Raw genomic sequence first — 18258 nt, 5'->3', positions numbered from 1 at the left:
CTCTTATGACACTTATTTTAATATTTCATATTAACTCATAAGTATAATTAGCACAATCAAATTACTAATATCATATCGGTATTACCTGTAGAAAAATAATATATTTAGTTTTTCTAATTGTTTAAATATCTTAACGGAAACATTTGTGTACCCTTATCTTGAGAAAAATTCATTGTATTTATAAAGTTTGAACGGTAAATATAAACTTTATAGTATACATTTAATTTGAAAACTGAATTCATTGTATGACAAATACTTCTTCCATTTCTATTTTTTTGTGTAACCCAAAAGAATTAATATTTTTCTCTTTTATCTTCTCCAATTCACTGTAAAAAGTTATAGAAAAATATTTATATCTACAAAAATATTTTTATTTTTTTTTCTTGTTTATATATTTTGTTATATGTGAGCATATATTCTACTTCATTGTCTTAATTGTCATATATCTTTACTATATAATTTGTGTATATTGAAGATGAATAAGTTCATTTTGTTGTTTTTTATTACCTGAACTTATGTTGATATATTAATATGTGATATACATAAATATAAGAATTTTCAAATTCAATTTATTCACAATGATTTTTAATAATTAAGACCAACTCAAAATAATAAAAATTAGGATTCATAATTATTTTAAATATAATATAAAAATAATACGTGGAAACTTTTTTTGACATTTTAGTTGTAAAATACAGTGATAAATACATGTAGGTGCATTATTTCATTATGTCAATTATAACTTTATTTAAATATCTTATTTCTTACTCAATGATCAAAATTTATTTATTTCTTATTTTGATTATCGACAAATCCAATATTTCTTTTAAATATTTTTGTTAATAATATTTACATGAGTTTTATTGTATATTTTCCAATTTGAAAGGGATAAATTATAATTCAATATATAATAATATTTGAAAACTGTAGAATGTTTCTAAATTTAAAAACCGAGTAACATATAAGGGATCAATTCAAAACTAAAAGTTGATGCAATATGTTTCTTCTAGCTTTACAATCGAATAATATAGGATCGAGCGTTTGTCGCTTTACCAAAAGCTATAATTGACGGTAACTATGCAAGTCAAATCTTTAAATCATACAACATCTCAAGCGCCTACCCATAGTGGACAATTATTGTACCAAACAATCTATCTCCTAATAATTGCACCAATTGCAATCAATGAAAATCAAAGTCGCGATCTTGGCTCTGATACCAATTGTAGGCTCAANGAAAACTGGATTACATAGAAGGAAAAAGGAAAATATTAAAATTGGGAAACAAAATCAGGAACTAAGATTTAAATCTAATAAGAGAAGATAAAATAAATATTCGGACGGTAATATATATAAGCATTTTTGAGTTACATGATTGCATCGCGTCTAAGTGTGTAAATAAATCGAGTCGGTTCGTGAGTTTTTCTAATCAATTAGAAAAATAATTTAATCATATCCTAACTTATCGAATTCGAACATGTTCAAACTTTTTTCGAGCCGAATTCGAGCTCAAATTATTTTATTCGATAATTCACGAGTGGAGATTCAGTATTTTATTAATATGATATAATATTAAATAAATAAATTTCGATCCATATAATTATTTTCGAGCAATAATTCAAATAGTTTGTGAAAATTTTCGAACAGAACTTGAGCTCGAACTCGAATTGAATTCAATAAAAAAATTTAAAATTTTTGAATTTCGTATCGAGGTCGAAAACAAATAAAATTAATTTAAACCATCAAATTTTTATAATATTCTACTCCATTTGATACGTATACTCTGATCACATCGCAACGATGCCAACGTGGTTTCACCCGCCGCAAAAAGCAGGCAACGGCTCGCAAAGACAATAATAATGGGTCCACTGCACAGAAGAATTACAGCCTCATTAACGAGCTGGCGCATTCATGTTCTTTTGACAGACTGTTTCTTCTTCATACTTGCTATATTAATCTCCTCATTGTTCCCCCAAATTATCTTTCTATCTTTCTCCAATCAAGTTTGCTGATTCATTTCTGGGGCAGTGTTTTGATTTTTCGGTTAAAGTTTTAGTTTTTCTATTCGATTTTTGCTTGATTGGAGAGCGTGGTCGATATCCATGGCTGAAGAAACTAAGAAGTCAGCTCCTGAAGAAGTGGTGGTGTGCGATGTTCCAGTGGCTGAGAAGCCCACAACCTCCATGGTGGAGGAGGCGCCACCGCACCCTGAACCTGAGCCCGAGCTTGAAAAAGTTGAAGACCCACCCAAGGAAGAGGTGGTACAAGGAGAGGCGAAGGAAAAAGACGAGGCCGTTGGGGAGAGCAAGATGACTGAATCTGCTTCTTTCAAGGAGGAGAGCAACAAAGTCGATGATCTTATCGATCCAGAGAAGAAAGCTTTGGATGAATTCAAACTTTTGATTCGCGAGGCACTGAAAAAGCATGAATTCACCGCACCGCCGGCAAAGGAGGAGGAGAAGAAAGAGGAAGAACCGAAAGCAGAAGAGAAGAAAGAGGAGGAAAAATCGAAATCTGAGGAGAAGACTGAAGAAAAAAGGGAAGCTTGCGAGGTACCTGCTGAAGTTCCGCCGCCGGCTCCACCAGCGGATCCGGAGCCCGTGAAGCCAGAACTTGTGGAGAAAAAGGCTGAAGAGGAAATAACCCCACCACCAGCTGTTGAAGAAACCAAGGCTGAACCATCTGAAACGGTGGTTGCCAAGGTAGAAGAAAAGGTTGAATCCGTAGTCGAAGAAATCAAAGAAACTATAGTTCATGAAGTCACCGCCCCTACCCCGCCACCATGTGAAGAACCCTCCATCGCCCCCACGGAGGAGGATAAGCCCAAGGAAGAACCAGCTGCAGCGGCGGAAACGGCAACACCACTTCCACCGGAGGAGGTCTCCATCTGGGGTATCCCGCTTCTAGCTGATGAAAAGAGCGACGTGATTCTCCTCAAGTTCTTGAGGGCCAGAGACTTCAAGGTGAAAGAAGCCTTCTCCATGTTGAAAAACGTGGTGGGATGGAGAAAAGAGTTCAAAATCGACGAGTTATTGGAGGAGGAAGGAATCGTCGAGGGGCTGGAAAAGGTTGTTTATGTCCATGGAGTGGACAAAGAAGGGCACCCCGTCTGCTACAATGCTCTCGGGGAGTTCCAGGACAAGGAATTGTACAGCAAAACATTCGCTGATTCCGAGAAAAGAGCCAAGTTCTTGAAGTGGTACATTCAGTTCTTGGAAAAGAATATCAGGAAACTCGACTTCACCCCGGATGGCACCTGCACTATTGTTCAAATCATCGATCTCAATAACTCTCCTGGACTCACTTTGTTCAAGAAAGAGTTCCGCCAATCGACGAATCAAGCCCTCCAGTTGCTCCAGGATAATTATCCCGAATTTGTGGCCAAGCAGGTACACGAATCACTGATGTGTCTTTGCATAATCCCTTCAAATTCTGTTTACTTTTGCTTATTGGGGTGCCGGTTTTTGGTGGTGTGAAGGTGTTTATCAACGTTCCATGGTGGTATGTTGCTTACAATAGGATGATCAGTCCATTCTTCACCCAGAGGACCAAGAGCAAGTTTGTGTTTGCAGGACCAACCAAGACTTCCGAGACCCTATTCAAGTTTGTACTTTTGAGTGGATTTTTACTACGTTCTCTACTATTCTCATGGTTGTTCTTGTGACATGAATTGGATTCGTGATGTATCTATCAGATACTTGGCACCCGAGCAAGTACCAGTTCAATATGGTGGCCTTAGCAAGGATGGTGAACAAGAATTCACTGCTGCTGATGCCGCAACCGAGGAAACTATTAAGCCATCTTGCAAACATACCATTGAGCTGCCTATCACTGAGGTGGGCTAGTTTTTACAAATGGTAGATTATTCCTGAAACTTTTAAAATGGTTTTATTTTAATGCTGGTATACTTGTTTTTTCGATTCGACAGGCTTCCACATTGGTTTGGGAGGTGAGAGTGGGGGGCTGGGACGTCTCCTACGGAGCCGAATTTGTGCCTAGTGCCGAAGGCGGATACACTTGGATCGTGCAAAAGTCGAGGAAGATTGGACCAACCGAAGAACAAGTGATTGGATGCACCTTCAAGATCGGGGAACCGGGCAAGCTCGTTCTTACCTTCGACAACCAAACTTCTAAGAAGAAGAAGCTGATCTACAGGTCCAAGATCAAGCCCTCTGATTGAAATTAAACCTCTGAATATTGTTGCAGATTGAACCAAAAAAGGGATCCTTTTGTATATTCACATTCTTTTCTGATTGTTGTTAAAACTTAGTTTTGAATTGGATGTCTGGGGGAGTCATTGTTTCATAATTGTTTGGTTTTTTCTGTTCTTGGAATTGAAACTTTTTTGTTGGAATATATGAATGTGTGGTGGAACAATTTGGAGTGGCAAAAGGAAATGTGGACAGAAATTTGTGTAAATTGTATAAATCTGTTTTTTTTTTTTTTTTTTTTTTTTTTTTTTTTTTTTTTTTNTTCCATGGATTTTTTTTATTATGTTAAAAGGTAATTCTTCTCTTGCATGCCAGCCATATTGTCAGGGATATATATATATAGGACATTGTTATTTTTGTTAACCTTAATTTGATCATTCCAAGTCTGTAATATGTCAGAAAGGCTATCCGTTCCACCAATATTTTTTCTTCTGCAAATGGTTTACTTCATATTCTTGGCGTTTCCATATAAAGTTCAACAATTAAAAATTTATTGGTGAGTTCTTTCCGAGGCAAATATCCATGTAGAAAGTAACAAAATTCCACTTTTGTTTTTAATATAAACTAGCAGGAACATCCGTTAGTAATGAAAAATGCTTCATTATGAATAATGATTGTGAATTTTTAAATCAATGTAAATACATAATTTTTATACAAATTATTCAATAATAAATATTATTTTACAATTTATCTGTAATTTCAAACAATCAGTTTAATTTATCCAATATTTTTCTTGTTTGATTTTTGAATCATTCAATATGTTTTTCATCTTTTTTATTTTTATTTTTCTTGTTTATTTGTTTGATTAAATTCAGCATTCTTATTATGATATCCGATTTCATTTTTTTCATCATCGGATTATGTTGATTAATCTTTTTATTCTTGTCTTNTCTTATTTTTTGAAATCTCAGTTGGTTTCTCCACATCTTTCACCACCTTTGATAACATATCATTGTTCTTACTGACTAATTTGCTAAATTTGAAATGAAACTTGTTCTTTGTTTGATTCTCTAAGTTTTTTTATATGTTAAAACATATATTTTTTCTGTAAATAAACAAAACTTATATTTGAATAAGTTTTTGCTCTCTCCGTTGGACACATGCAAACAATTTACAATCATAAAAAAATTTCAGTTCAATATTACGCTCACACAACTCTAATTTATTTCATATCCCAACGTATTTATATATTTAATTAAAAAATCTAATATTTCCATAATATTATTCTTTCACAAGACAAAATGATAAACAATACAACCTCAAAATTGGTTTATTTTATCTTATATTTTAGGTTATGCATCACTTTAAATAAAATCACAATAATTTAAGTTTTTCTTTCAAAAGTGTTGAATAATTACGTCTCAAAATAATAAAAAAGTTCAATAAATAAATAATAAATCATCATAAACAAAACAATGAATCAATTATTTAAAATCAAACAATATAAGTTCATCTCATAATGTCTAAATTCAAATGATAAGATGTGAAAGAGATGAACACATATCTATATAACAAATTTAAAATATAAATTATTTTTTTTACTTGTATAATTTCTATTTCTTAAAAAAATGATATTAAGCAATATATATATTTTTTTTTACAAGAGAAGTCACGTGTAAAGAAATATCAAACTTTATTTTTTAGATATTACCGCATGAAATTTCCCGAGCATGCATTCGATAAATGAACTCGGCTACTCAACCTCAAGAGTTACATAAAAAACCCATAAATAAAGCACAAAACTTACACGGCATTTCGATTTATTACACAACTACTCGACAGACAAGTTTCGACGTCCCACTGATTCAAATCAAAAATTTCTAACACAAGATCAAATGTTCATGTCAAACTCTTCTTTTACTTACCAAACAAACTCCCTGCTGCTGACACACAAGTTTTAGCTAATGCATGTAAGGCACCGCTTTGAAACGGTACAGTAGCTGCTTCTTCTTCGTGGTGGGGTTATCGACCGTGAGTAATATCTTGCCAAGCTCGCTGATGTTGAAACTATTCGATACGACTGGTGCATCTGTTGGAGCCATTCTTCTACTCTTTTGTATTATTACCGTGTAACCGTGTTCATCCTTGGGCACATATTCTGCACTGTAGCTAACTTCCCAACCCACGACTCGAAGCTCCCAAACAAGAGTGCATTTCTGCAGATTTTTGATTCAACAGCGGAAACACATCAAACAATTCATGCTTACTACAGGTTCTATTTGGCTTGCTTGTCGAAATACCGATTAATCAACATTTTGGACAAGCGACGAAGGGGGGGCTAGGGAAGGCCGACGACCACATGAGGGGGAAGCTCTCGTAGAAGCTTAGTGAGACATATTCAACAGCTATTGAGTCACGTTCCATTGGCTTGATATTTTGAAAGTGATTTTCCAGCATGGTCTAAAGATCCAAAAGCCATAAAAGTTCAAAACCTAGCTATTATGAGAAAAACCCCATCTATGTATGATGTTAACCTGAACTTGAATCATTTTTGTCATCAACCACCCAAAAATAATGTACAGTGATTATATCTAATAATTGCAACTGTGTATATTCTCCGGTCTCCAATATACACACGCAAAGAGAAGTGTTGAAAATATGAAAACCAACATGTTAATAATTATTTAAATCTAATGATAGGACGCAGAATTTAGACATCTATGATAGATGTAAGTAATTTATAAGCAAACCTCATTGACAATAATTTCGACTGTTTTCTTGGTAGCAGGTTTGACGATGATCTCTGCCACTGGATCATCCACAGTGAACTCCGGGTTGCATTCACAGATATCTACACTAAGGCCACCATACTGAATCGGTACTTGCTCCGGAGAGAGATACCTGTCGTGCAAAACCAAAGTATTGCAACTTTAAGCAGACATAGATATATCTCTAAAGAAAGCCCAATTTATTAATTGCCACAAGATTAGAAAAAGAAACCGCTCAAAATTTTTTTACACTAACTTGAAAAGCATTTCTGTTGTTCTTGCTGGACCAGAAAATACAAATTTGCTCTTTGTGCGAGGAGTCAAGAAAGGACTAATCATCATGTAGAAAGCCAAATGCCACCATGGAACATTCATGAACACCTGTTAGGAGGAAAAGAAGAAGGGCAACGAGGGTCGTTAATACCATTTCACACCAAATCAAAGTTAATTAACGTATGCAGCCATGCAACCCATAAAAAAGAATAGTACATGGTCAATTTCGATATTTGCTAATTAGTCTAGCAATTATAGGTCAACCTATAACCGCCTGTAATGGTGAAAGATTGAACGTTTTAAAGGGTGCCATGAATCATAACCGACAGCAAAACTCAGAATTTTTTGGCTACATGACAGTCCAAGCATAATGTCTAGATTGTTATAAAACGAGCAGTAAGAGCAATTGTCCGTGTCACCTTGTAGCTCATAGTAATTAAGCGTGTTATCTTCACTATTATATCAATAGTAGAATCGAGATTAAAATGAGTATAGAACTAATCCTCCGCAGTTGTACCCAAAAGCTCATGGTAACAGTACGGTTTAGTCTAAACGCCAAAGCACGATGTTTCGATTGATGTAAGGCATAGCCAAACACATGGAAGTCTACTGAATATCCAAAAAAGTGGTATCACAGTTTTCCGTTAACCATATAACTTTTAAAACACCAATTAAAACAAGAAATGAAACACTTTGGATGGACGACATATAAAAGCACCAATATGGACTTTCACAACTTATCAAATGTAGCAAAGCATCTGGCTAACTTCAGCATCAACTAGGAAACATATTCAGATATTCATAAACCACAACTGATCATTAGTTAATGTTTTCACGATTTTATCAATAAGAAGCAGCGTATAAGAAACAAAAATGCGGGAAAAATTGCACCTGTTTGGCCACAAATTCAGGATAATTATCCTGGAGGATCTGCAGCGCCTGTTTGGTAGCAATGCGAAGCTCTCTCTTCCCTGGTCCAGGGGAGTTCCTGAGATCACTAACTTGAAATATGGTGTTGACTCCACCAGGGCTAAAATCCAACTTCCGAATACTTCTCTCAAGAAACTGGATCCTCCATCGCAGAAATTTCATCCTTTTCTCCTCATCTGAAAATGTCTTGTTGTATAAGTTCTTGTCCTGAAACTCCCCATACACATTGTAACACACGGGGTGGCCCTCCTTGTCGTGACCGCGTATAAACACAACCTTTTCAAGATCGTCCCCCAAATCTTCCTTCACCAGCTCGTCTACATTGAAATCTTTCCTCCATTTTATGGTGTTTTTCAGCATGGTGAAGGAATCTTTCACTTTGAAATCGCGGGCTCTCAGGAACTTCAGTAAAATCACGTCGCTTCTTTCATCTTCCATCAACGGCACACCCCAGATGAATACCTCTTCAGGTGAGCCAGCGGTCTCCGAGGGTGAAGCTGACCCGAAGAGACGATTGTTAAGAGCTTCTTGAACGGAAGCTTTGAGTTCTTCTAGCGCCTTTCTCTCGAAATCTTTGAGATCCGAAAGCCGGTTGCTTTCTTCTTTGAAAGAAGGTGTGGATTCCGGGGCCTTCTTCTTTTCGACCCGACTCGATTTCTCTGGTTCTACTACTTCTCTTTTCTCGACTACCGGCGATTCGGATTCCTGCGGCACCTCCAAAGCAGCAGCTAGAGGTTGAAATAGGGAAGACGGTCGAACGCCCCCCTGTTCTGTAACGGTGAAGGTGACATGCTCCACCGCCAGCGGCGGTTCAAGTGGAGACGGCTCCAAAGGTGTGTCTTTTTCCACCACCGTCACTAGTTCTTCAACCGTTACTGGAATATCAGCAGCTTGGGGTTGTGGGTCGTTCTGCAGCTCTAATCCCACCGACGCAAGCGGCGGCGTGTCAGTCTCCTCCGCGACCGTAGGTGGAGGAGGAAGGACTGCCTCTACTGGTATAGCAATTGGAGGGGTCATGACCTCTGCCATTGTTGAGAATGAGGAAACTTAGAAAAAATATTAGATAGATGGATAAAGATGAAGCAAAAAGTTGCAGTATTCTTCGACAGGCAGAGGTAATTCTTGATGATTATCACCAAATATTTTTTGTTTTACATTTTGGTGTTGTAATAAATATCTTAACAAAATTTAGGATAAAAATTAGACGTTCAGAACTGAAAAAGTAGGGTCCCTAAAGAAATCTATTGGATTCATATGTTTTGGACGCATTGGCGTAAAGAGAGTGAAATCGGTCAACAAACAGAGATTCATGCGTTGTCTGTTTGCAAGTGCAGTAGGATAACTCGGTGGGAATCCCATGTCCATCCTATTCTTGCTTCGGCCCATTAACTTTTTTGGAAAGCCCACTTTCAAACTTGGTTCATTTTGTGTTTCAATTTTAGTGGGTAGCAATAATAAACATAAAGTTTTTCAAAAAATAAAAAAAAAAATTGATTAATTATGTAAAAATTGAATTGACTCATTATGTTAACTTTCTAAAAGTTAAAAGCTCAGCAAAATTATTATTATTTTTTCGATCAACCACGTCATGATAAATATTGAATTGATTCATTATATTATCAATTAAGAAATAAATTAATGAATAACTTCATTATATAGACAGTAAGCATAGTTTGGTACACTGGATGAGAAATGGATTGATAAATAATCCTCTTTATCCCACATTTGGTATTTTTTTAAAAAGCCCATGATCTCACATTTGGTACTTTTTTAAAAAAGCTCATGATAATATCATGGGCCCGTGATAAATAATTTTATAAAAGGATAAAATATCATTTCAATTAGGTATGATAATTTTAATTTAATGATAAAATACACTACAAATGACTTAATTGCCTTCAATTTATAAATATAAGAAATATGAACTCAAGCAACAATTTTGAAATTATAAAATTTATTATAATAATATTAATTTTGTCATTACAATCTAATATATAAATTTAATCACTCTTATTAAAATCATACAAAACATTAAATATAATATCCTATATATTATTTATCATTAACTTATCTTTATATTATATATTACATGTTTATCTTATCATGTATACCAAATTATGCCTATTAGTAATTTTTAGCTTACAACATAATATATTCTCTATGTAAGAAATATCGTTCTCTTGAGAATTTGCAATGTTATTCTCATTTAAAATTAACGAATTTGATCCAAATTATTTTATTTGATAATTTAAGTATCAACTATAAACTTGAATTTTAATATATATTTTTTTCATATTCAACTCCACCATTAGTTACTCACCCAAAAATAAAGCCCTCTAAAAATTCAAGAAATTCCTTGTGGACAAGCGATTGAGCTTCAAAATCGAATCAACGTAGGATTTTTCGGTATGGCGGAAGATATCAAAGGTGAGATTCCAGGAGCACGGTACGATTTGAATGCCAAGTGGGATGCCTGCATTGATTTGGGCGTTCGTCGCTGTGTTTGCTCTTCACTCGCTGGTGCTTTTACCGGGCTTCTTCTCTTTCGTGAGTGTTTTATCTTTTCCGATATTTATTTAAATTTTTTTAATCTCGATTCATGGATTTTGATGTCTTTACGTTTTCAAGCTTAGAATTTATCGAATTTTCGTTTTCCTGTGTCGGGTGGATGGATCGTATTCTTTGGGGAGGTATGTTTTTTTTTTTTTTAACCACGTTTCATTAATGTCTAAATTGCTGTAGAAGTAGATGGGGAATGTGGGGTTGACTGAAATTGTGTCAATCAGTGCCTTGAAATGAAAGCCGTAGGGACAACATCTTTTAACTGTGAGTGTTTTTCCAAGATGCCAGTCTCTTTTCTTTTCTTGTTAATTTTGTTTGTGATTTTTTTCAGCTTTTGAAAGGAACTGGAGTTGGTTATTTTTTTCTGTTACATGATGTGGATTATAGAAGCGTCTTCCCCTTTCTTGTGTCTGACTTTGAAAGTATTTCCTTCACCATGTATGCACAATGTATGGAGTTAAACTTGTGATGTGGTGATCTTCTAGACCTTGGCTTCGGGTTCGGGATACTTCCTGCTGTGCTATTTGAAGTTTTGGTAAATGAGACTTTAGTTAGAGAATTGGTAGCCAATACAAATATTGGGCGATTTCGAATTGAACATATTAATTTTATTGAGGTTCTTCTGTCCTATCAATGCATTTGAGTGATCTATCGTTTTGAATTTTGTATCAGGTAGTCCTGTAACGCGCTGGGTATCTGTAGCTTTCGGTGCTGGAGTGGGGGTTGGTTCTGCATACTCAGAGTGCTCTCAGAAATTGTATAAGTCTCCTGTGAAATTTACTCCCGGCATTTCTGACACCTCCCCTGCAAAGGTGAGTATGTTCTTATTGTTGCTGTTCAGCTGTTTCTCTTTTGTTTAGGTAAGGGGGAGAATGGGGTTAAGTTGGTGCAAATTGGCACACGGTGATATGGATCTCATATAGAGGTTTCTATGGTACATCAAAGTTTGATAGGTAGAGGTTGCATTGATTAGTTCCATAGGAGAGTGGAACCCTCACATTGCAGGTTAAGTGATAAAGAACGTTGTCAACCTTATTTTTGATAACATAATTCTCGAGTTTTAACAAGTGTGGACTGTATATTAGTCTTGTAGGTATGTGTGTGCTTACCTAGGATGGGTAAATTCGCTTCAGAGCTTTGTCTTAAGTGTCCAACTAGTGAGGATGTAATGTAATTTGTTTATCGGAATGATATTTTTTTGGCTATGTGAAATAACAACCTCCCAGCTTCAAATTATGTGGTGATTGGCGGTAGAGATATGACTCGCCTTAATCGCCGTCCCACCTGAGAAGTGGTGTTTAAATCATCAGTTGATCCTGAATCTTTTAACTTTGTGCTTGTATTTTGTTTTTATATTATCCCGCTGCTGTTGTTCGAATGTATATTGCTCTCCTATCGTAGTTTTTTTTTCCATCACATGCTTTTATAGCTCAAACTTGTCTTTATTTATTCATTTTCCATCTTCAGAAGCAAGCAATGTGTGGTAAAGAATTTGCATTTTTTTATATATTGCAGGCTGGTGAAGAGTGAAGACATTATTTATTGGCAAAATTTCCATTTTTAGAGCATTTGTTCTCTCATAACTTTTGATCACAAAGAATTCAATCTCTATCTTTTGCATTCTATACCAGTGGAGTGGAATAGGAAAAAGGTGGAAGATAATAATTGTTTTGGCACAAGGAGACCGATGTTTGTCTATGGCTTTGTGGTTGCAATAATGGTGAAAATATAAGTGGATGCCTCTCTTTCGGTATCTTATGTTAGACAATGGAGTTGCTTACATACGTACTCAAAATATTTGTGCGAATGTCTATCCTTTTAGAAAAATAACGACAAGATTCATTTATTTATTGAATAAATGTCGTATTAAGTGGCATAAACCTCTCCCCGAGACCCAAGATGAGGGAGAAATGCAAGTTCGAAACAATGCCAAAGATTCCAATATTGAATAAATGCTATTATCACTCGCAATCGTACTTTGGACTAAATCTGTTGCGATTCTTTCAAATTTAACAAATCCTTGTAAACTTGCATTTATGTTTGCTGAGTTCTGTACCAAATATTTTTCTTATTTTCCTCCATCTTCGACTTCAATCTGCATGGTTTCGAGGAACTTTAGCATGCTCTCCAGACCTTTCTCATCTAGAAAGTAAAAATAATTATTTTGGTCATCAGAAAAAAACAATCTTCATGTTTCGATTACCAGGAAACAAGAAGTAAGAATTATTACCAAATCTTGGTATTGTGTGGCCCTTTGGATGGTGGATCACCACGGGTTCGACAAAGGACTCCAGGAGCTCGGTCCCATGTGGCTTCAAGAAATCTGTTTCCCCTGATTTAAATGGAAATCAAACATACTGTAAATTTCCTTACAAGCAGCACACCGAGGCCTGATAATTTTCAGCTGATGCACACCATACTAAAATTTTTCTATGTCAAATGGTTTGGCTTCAGGCTTAGATAAGTAGCATTAAAATCGTCGATGAGTCACTCGTAGGAGGCTTAAAGAAATGGAATTCGTTAAAATCCTTGAATTTAAAATATTTACTTCATTCAAAAAAGCACTAGAATTTCTCATTTTATCATTATCTGCCTGCTCTGTCCACCGGTAGATATCTAAAACAAAGTTAGAAGTCCCCCAGAATTCCTTTCTGATTTTAACCCCAAAATCTCAAGACGAAACAACTCGTCACCATGTAGATGAGATTGTGCTAGAATTCGTCTAATCAAGCTGTTTCCGACCATTCGAGCACAAATTGACCACTGGTCTATGCTGGTGGAACCGTTAAGAGTGCAGACTCTACTGGCTATGTGTCGGACTCTATCTCAAAGTTTACTCTACCATAAACATATTATTTCAAAGTTTTGTTTGATATTTAGTTGCTGTAACTTTGTAAAGTTACATCCATGATCCAACAATCTTAGAATAAATTCATACTAACAGGGATCAAATATTAATTATTGGTTTTGTGTTTTAGAAGTGACTTCTGATTCAAGCAACATCAGTTCCATCTCACAAACCCCAATCCCTTTCGTGTCCATATCAGCTAATCATGGAGAAAAGCTGGAGAAGTTCGAAGGATTGAACTTCAAAAAAGGCAAAGCTTCCAAAGTCTAATATCTTTAAGATAGTGATATCACAAATCTTCACATGTCGATTATCTATAAAGAACCAAGAATATTTTGACAGGCAAGGAAGCCAACTACAGAAAAGTTCACATTTAATATTTGACTTGTTCCGTAGCAAAATCATCCAAAGCCAGAAAAGAATACTCAGCAACATGCAAGAAGACAGAGAATTATATTGAATTACCTAAGAAGTGAACAGATGGGCATTGGATTAGTGATGAATATGCCTTTTCAACCACTGACGGATTCCTGAACTTAGCTCCCCCAATTATTACCACAAATTTTATCTTCGGTACCTTTGTAAGACAAACACCCTGCAAACCAATATCAGTTCATACCAGCAAATTAAATAAAAAAACAATATTCTTCTTTATCCCACCAATTCTCCTGAACAAATCAAGGTATGAAACGTGGCCTAAGACGGGGAAAATTTACTTACATTAGCTTGTAATCCAGGCAATGCAGCTGATAAAATTGCTCCCTGAATTGTTTAAAACCAAATCAAATGGTGCCATTAAGCCAACAAGTTCAATACACAAGATCATATTGACATATTACTTCAGTTTACCAATATTTTTCATCTTTACCCGAAACATGAGAAGATGAAGATACTAGAGATTAATAGAAGTAAAGATACCTGCGAGAAACCAAGAAGACCGTCAAAAGGTCCATGTTTAATCATGCATTCCTCTATATAAGCAAGACACTCATCAAAATTCTGATATTCTGAAAACTCCTGAAATTTCAGACAAAAAAAAACAATTGATAATCCAAAACCCAAGTGAAACAGCATCAGAAAAGCCTAAAAAAAATTACTCAAAAAACAGACCTTATTGAACTGGAACCACTCAAAATACGGAGGATCAAATATCCCTTCAACGTCAGATTTCCCCTGGCAGGGAAAGGGGGCATCCACACAAACAAGATCCAAATTTTCCAGCACCTGTTCCGGCCACTTTCCGGTGACCTGTTTCCTGATTATTTCGCCGCTGGTTCGAAACCCATGAAGGCATAACAATCGGAGCTTCCTCTTGCCATGAAGGCCGCCTCCTTCGCTGCCCATTTCACCAAAGAACACAAATTTCTTTCCCTCTTCCTCTTCCTCTTCCTGCTAGTCTCTTTACTTTTGCCACGCCATAAAAAAATTCACAATTATATTGTATATATACGTGCGTATATAGATAGATCGACGCGTCAACCAAAGATTCGAATGAAATGGTCTTAACCGACGGGTAGCTGATACTCTCTACGCGTGAAGAATGGCAAACCAAAAAAATTGGCTAAAAGTAGCACGTGCATTTGGTAGATTCATTATATATAAAAATATATATATATTTTGTGGCCGGAAAATTTTTCCAACAAACGTCATTCGTTACGATTTATGATTTTTGGTTTTTTTTAATAAAATCGGATCGAACCGAACCAAAGTCTTCGCTGGATCAATACACATGATCTCGGGAGCTAATGAAACTATTTTAGTAAAATTTAATCATTTCAATTTTCTAAAAATGACACCAAAAATTTCTTTCTTGATCGATCAAAATTACAATATTATCATCATATCATTATCACGTTGTTTACCCTAACTTTATATAATTTAAAAAACAGAAGGTAAGTGATGTTGGTCTCACTTGCGGTAATTTGAGATAATAAAACCCGAAAATAAAGAATAAACTGGATACCGAGATTTACGTGGAAAACCCCTAAAAATTATTAGGGTAAAAACCACGGAAAAGATGAAAAGAATTTCCACTATAATATTTTGTGGTGTACAACGCACTCACTGTGTTTCCAAAGAGAACACCGACTCTCTTAATACAGGAGAACAAACACCTCACAAATATTATAGAATGTTATAAGATGAGAGAAAACTCGAAGAAAGGATGATTTGAAATGAGGGAGGGGAGCTCTATTAAATAGAGCCCCTGATCACTGTGGAACGCGTTTTCAAAAAACACGTTCTCTTCATTTTTCAACAAAACAAACTAAATCAGAATTCTCCGCTGCATTTTGTTGAATTCTTTGATGCATGCATTTGTCCCTACCACAATAATGTATACTGCTGACATTTCTCCCACTTGGAGATTTGATTGAGAATCAAACACATCTCCACACATTCTTTCAATCTTGCAATTCCTTGCTGCTTATGTCTCTGCTAGACCACTTGAGGATCTACACCACTCAAACTTATCAGTGTTCACTGGCTTTGTCAGAAAATCAGCTATGTTATCCTTTGTATGGATCTTCTGCATATCCACGCTTCCTTCTTCTACTACTTCTCGCACAAAGTGAAATTGAACTCCAATGTGTTTTGTCCTGGAATGAAAGGCTGGATTTTTTGCAATGTGCAAGGCACTCTGACTGTCACAAAACAAAGATACTTTCTCTTGTTTGTGCTCGATCCTCCAATAACCTTTTAATCCATATTGTCTCCTTGCAAGCTTGAGTAGTTGCCATATATTCTGCCTCTATTNTTGGATTTTTTGCGATGTGCAAGGCACTCTGACTGTCACAAAACAAAGATACTTTCTCTTGTTTGTGCTCGATCCTCCAATAACCTTTTAATCCATATTGTCTCCTTGCAAGCTTGAGTAGTTGCCATATATTCTGCCTCTATTGTAGATAACGCCACAAATGTCTGCATTTTTGAAACCCAGCTTACTGCTCTCCCAGCAAGTGTAAACACATAACCAGTTGTAGATTTCCTCTTATCAGGATCACTTGCATAATCTGAATCGACATAGCCCCTGAGTGTAGAATCCGATCCTCCATAACATAATGCAGCATTCGATGTACCCTTAATGTATCGAAGGATCCTCTTAACAGTGCTCCAATGCTCTCGTCCAGGATTCACCATATACCGACTAACTGCTCCCACTGCTTGAGCAATGTCCGATCTTGTACAGATCATGGCGAATATCAAACTTCCCACTGCTGATGCATATGGTACTCGAGACATCTCCATCCTCTCTGCTTCACTGCTAGGAAACATATCTGAGAATAACTTGAAGTTAACAGGAAGAGGGGTCGAAATTGGCTTACTATCTTGCATGTTGAAGCGTTGCAAGATTTTCTTCAAATAATTTTTCTGGGAAAGCCAAATCTTTCTGTTACTTCTGTCTCGGTGAACTTGCATCCCTAAAATCTTGTTTGCTGGTCCCAAGTCCTTCATATCAAATTCCCTAGCCAACTGTGCCTTCAATCCTTAGACATGATCTTTGTTGGGGCCTTCTACCAACATGTCGTCCACATACAATAGCAAAATGATATAATCATCACCAGACCTCTTGAAATATATACAAGGGTATGCACTTAATATGTTGTATCCGAGGCTCATGATATAGGAATCAAATCTATTGTACCAACACCTCGGCGCCTGTTTGAGACCGTACAGAGATTTGTTCAACCTGCAAACCAAGTTCTCTTTGCCTTTTTCCGCAAAACCTTCTGGCTGGAGCATATAGATTTCTTCTTCAAGATCTCCATGAAGACACGCCGTTTTCACATCTAGCTGTTCTAGATGTAGGTCAAACACCGCACACAATGCCAACACTATTCTGACTGTTGTAAGCCGAACCACAGGAGAAAATATCTCATTGAAGTCAATGCCTTCTTTCTGAGCATACCATTTTACGACCAATCGAGCACGATATCGCTCCACTTGGTTATTGCCATCACGCTTGATCTTATAGACCCATCTGTTTCCAATGGCTTTCCTTCCTCGTGGTAGTGTAACAAGATCCCAAGTTTTATTCATGTCTAATGCCTCCAACTCTTCTTGCATTGCTATCATCCACAAGGATACATCCGAGCTTTGAGTAGCCTCGTGGAAACTCGATGACTCACTATCCTCTGATAATAGACAACATGCAATGTTGCTTTCAGTGACATAATCTGAAAGCCAACCTGGTGGTCTTCTGTCTCGAGTTGACTGCCTCACATTGGAAACTTCTGACTCAATCTGTTCTTGTTCTTCGTGCTCTGGTACTGCTTCACAAGAAATTTGACCTTCGTCCGTCTTATTTTTCACCTGAAATATAGTAGTTTCTGAATTCAGTATGACTTTGTCTCCCTTTACTTTATCTTTCTCAAAGATAACATCCCTGCTGATGACAAGCTTGTGAACAGTAGGATCTCACAAGCGAAACCCCTTTACTCCATCAGCAAAACCCAAGAAGATACATTTTCTGGATTTCGAATCCAACTTCTATCTTTCTTGCTCATTATACAGAACGTACACAGGACTTCCAAATGTATGCAAATGAGAATAATCTGTCGGCTTCCCAGTCCACATCTCCATCAGAGTCTTCAGATCAATCGCCACTGAAGGAGAACGATTGATAATATAACAAGCGGTTTTGACTGCTTCTGCCCAAAATTACTTTTCTAGACATGCAGTCCTCAACATAGCTCTTGTTCTGTCCAACAAGGTCCTGTTCATCCGCTCC

At 36.3% G+C, this 18258-nt stretch overlaps 4 protein-coding genes across 4 annotated transcripts; 2 read left to right on the top strand and 2 right to left on the bottom strand.

Moving 5' to 3' along the window:
• Positions 1–1953: 1953 nt before the first annotated feature.
• LOC140975063 (patellin-3-like) lies at positions 1954–4445 on the top strand. The gene is made up of 4 exons (XM_073438557.1): positions 1954–3386; positions 3476–3600; positions 3692–3833; positions 3926–4445. The coding sequence occupies exons 1-4, from the start codon at positions 2100–2102 to the stop codon at positions 4175–4177; spliced, it is 1806 nt and encodes a 601-aa protein (XP_073294658.1). The 5' UTR covers positions 1954–2099; the 3' UTR covers positions 4178–4445.
• Positions 4446–5920: 1475 nt separating this feature from the next.
• LOC140975064 (patellin-3-like) lies at positions 5921–9265 on the bottom strand. The gene is made up of 4 exons (XM_073438558.1): positions 8081–9265; positions 7173–7297; positions 6899–7049; positions 5921–6364 (listed from the first exon to the last, which is right to left on the bottom strand). Exons 1-4 carry the CDS (start codon positions 9146–9148, stop codon positions 6110–6112), a joined length of 1599 nt encoding a protein of 532 aa, XP_073294659.1. The 5' UTR covers positions 9149–9265; the 3' UTR covers positions 5921–6109.
• Positions 9266–10440: 1175 nt separating this feature from the next.
• On the top strand, positions 10441–12476 carry LOC140975069 (MICOS complex subunit MIC10-like). The gene is made up of 3 exons (XM_073438568.1): positions 10441–10666; positions 11354–11493; positions 12197–12476. Exons 1-3 carry the CDS (start codon positions 10528–10530, stop codon positions 12209–12211), a joined length of 294 nt encoding a protein of 97 aa, XP_073294669.1. The 5' UTR covers positions 10441–10527; the 3' UTR covers positions 12212–12476.
• A 34-nt stretch (positions 12477–12510) lies between these two features.
• On the bottom strand, positions 12511–15038 carry LOC140975066 (uncharacterized). Its single transcript, XM_073438562.1, has 6 exons — positions 14640–15038; positions 14448–14546; positions 14250–14291; positions 13995–14124; positions 12912–13013; positions 12511–12823 (listed from the first exon to the last, which is right to left on the bottom strand). Exons 1-6 carry the CDS (start codon positions 14871–14873, stop codon positions 12750–12752), a joined length of 681 nt encoding a protein of 226 aa, XP_073294663.1. The 5' UTR covers positions 14874–15038; the 3' UTR covers positions 12511–12749.
• Between the last annotated feature and the right edge of the window lie 3220 nt (positions 15039–18258).

Source organism: Primulina huaijiensis, chromosome 4, assembly GCF_012295235.1.
Source record: "Primulina huaijiensis isolate GDHJ02 chromosome 4, ASM1229523v2, whole genome shotgun sequence".
NCBI classification, from domain to species: Eukaryota; Viridiplantae; Streptophyta; class Magnoliopsida; order Lamiales; family Gesneriaceae; genus Primulina; species Primulina huaijiensis.
Note: the sequence above shows the minus strand (reverse complement) of the source record. Positions and strands in the feature narration are given on the sequence as shown.

Coding starts and splice junctions, on each gene's coding strand:
- LOC140975063 (XM_073438557.1), top strand. CDS start 2,100: ATGGCTGAAGAAACTAAGAAGTCAGCTCCTGAAGAAGTGGTGGTGTGC. Junction 3,387..3,475: donor CCGAATTTGTGGCCAAGCAG/GTACACGAATCA, acceptor GGTGGTGTGAAG/GTGTTTATCAACGTTCCATG. Junction 3,834..3,925: donor TTGAGCTGCCTATCACTGAG/GTGGGCTAGTTT, acceptor TCGATTCGACAG/GCTTCCACATTGGTTTGGGA.
- LOC140975066 (XM_073438562.1), bottom strand. CDS start 14,873: ATGGGCAGCGAAGGAGGCGGCCTTCATGGCAAGAGGAAGCTCCGATTG. Junction 14,292..14,447: donor GTCTTCTTGGTTTCTCGCAG/GTATCTTTACTT, acceptor TAAACAATTCAG/GGAGCAATTTTATCAGCTGC. Junction 12,824..12,911: donor CCACACAATACCAAGATTTG/GTAATAATTCTT, acceptor TTTACTTTCTAG/ATGAGAAAGGTCTGGAGAGC.
- LOC140975064 (XM_073438558.1), bottom strand. CDS start 9,148: ATGGCAGAGGTCATGACCCCTCCAATTGCTATACCAGTAGAGGCAGTC. Junction 7,298..8,080: donor CTGAATTTGTGGCCAAACAG/GTGCAATTTTTC, acceptor TCCTCCTAACAG/GTGTTCATGAATGTTCCATG. Junction 6,365..6,898: donor TCGAAATTATTGTCAATGAG/GTTTGCTTATAA, acceptor AAAAATCTGCAG/AAATGCACTCTTGTTTGGGA.
- LOC140975069 (XM_073438568.1), top strand. CDS start 10,528: ATGGCGGAAGATATCAAAGGTGAGATTCCAGGAGCACGGTACGATTTG. Junction 10,667..11,353: donor TACCGGGCTTCTTCTCTTTC/GTGAGTGTTTTA, acceptor ATTTTGTATCAG/GTAGTCCTGTAACGCGCTGG.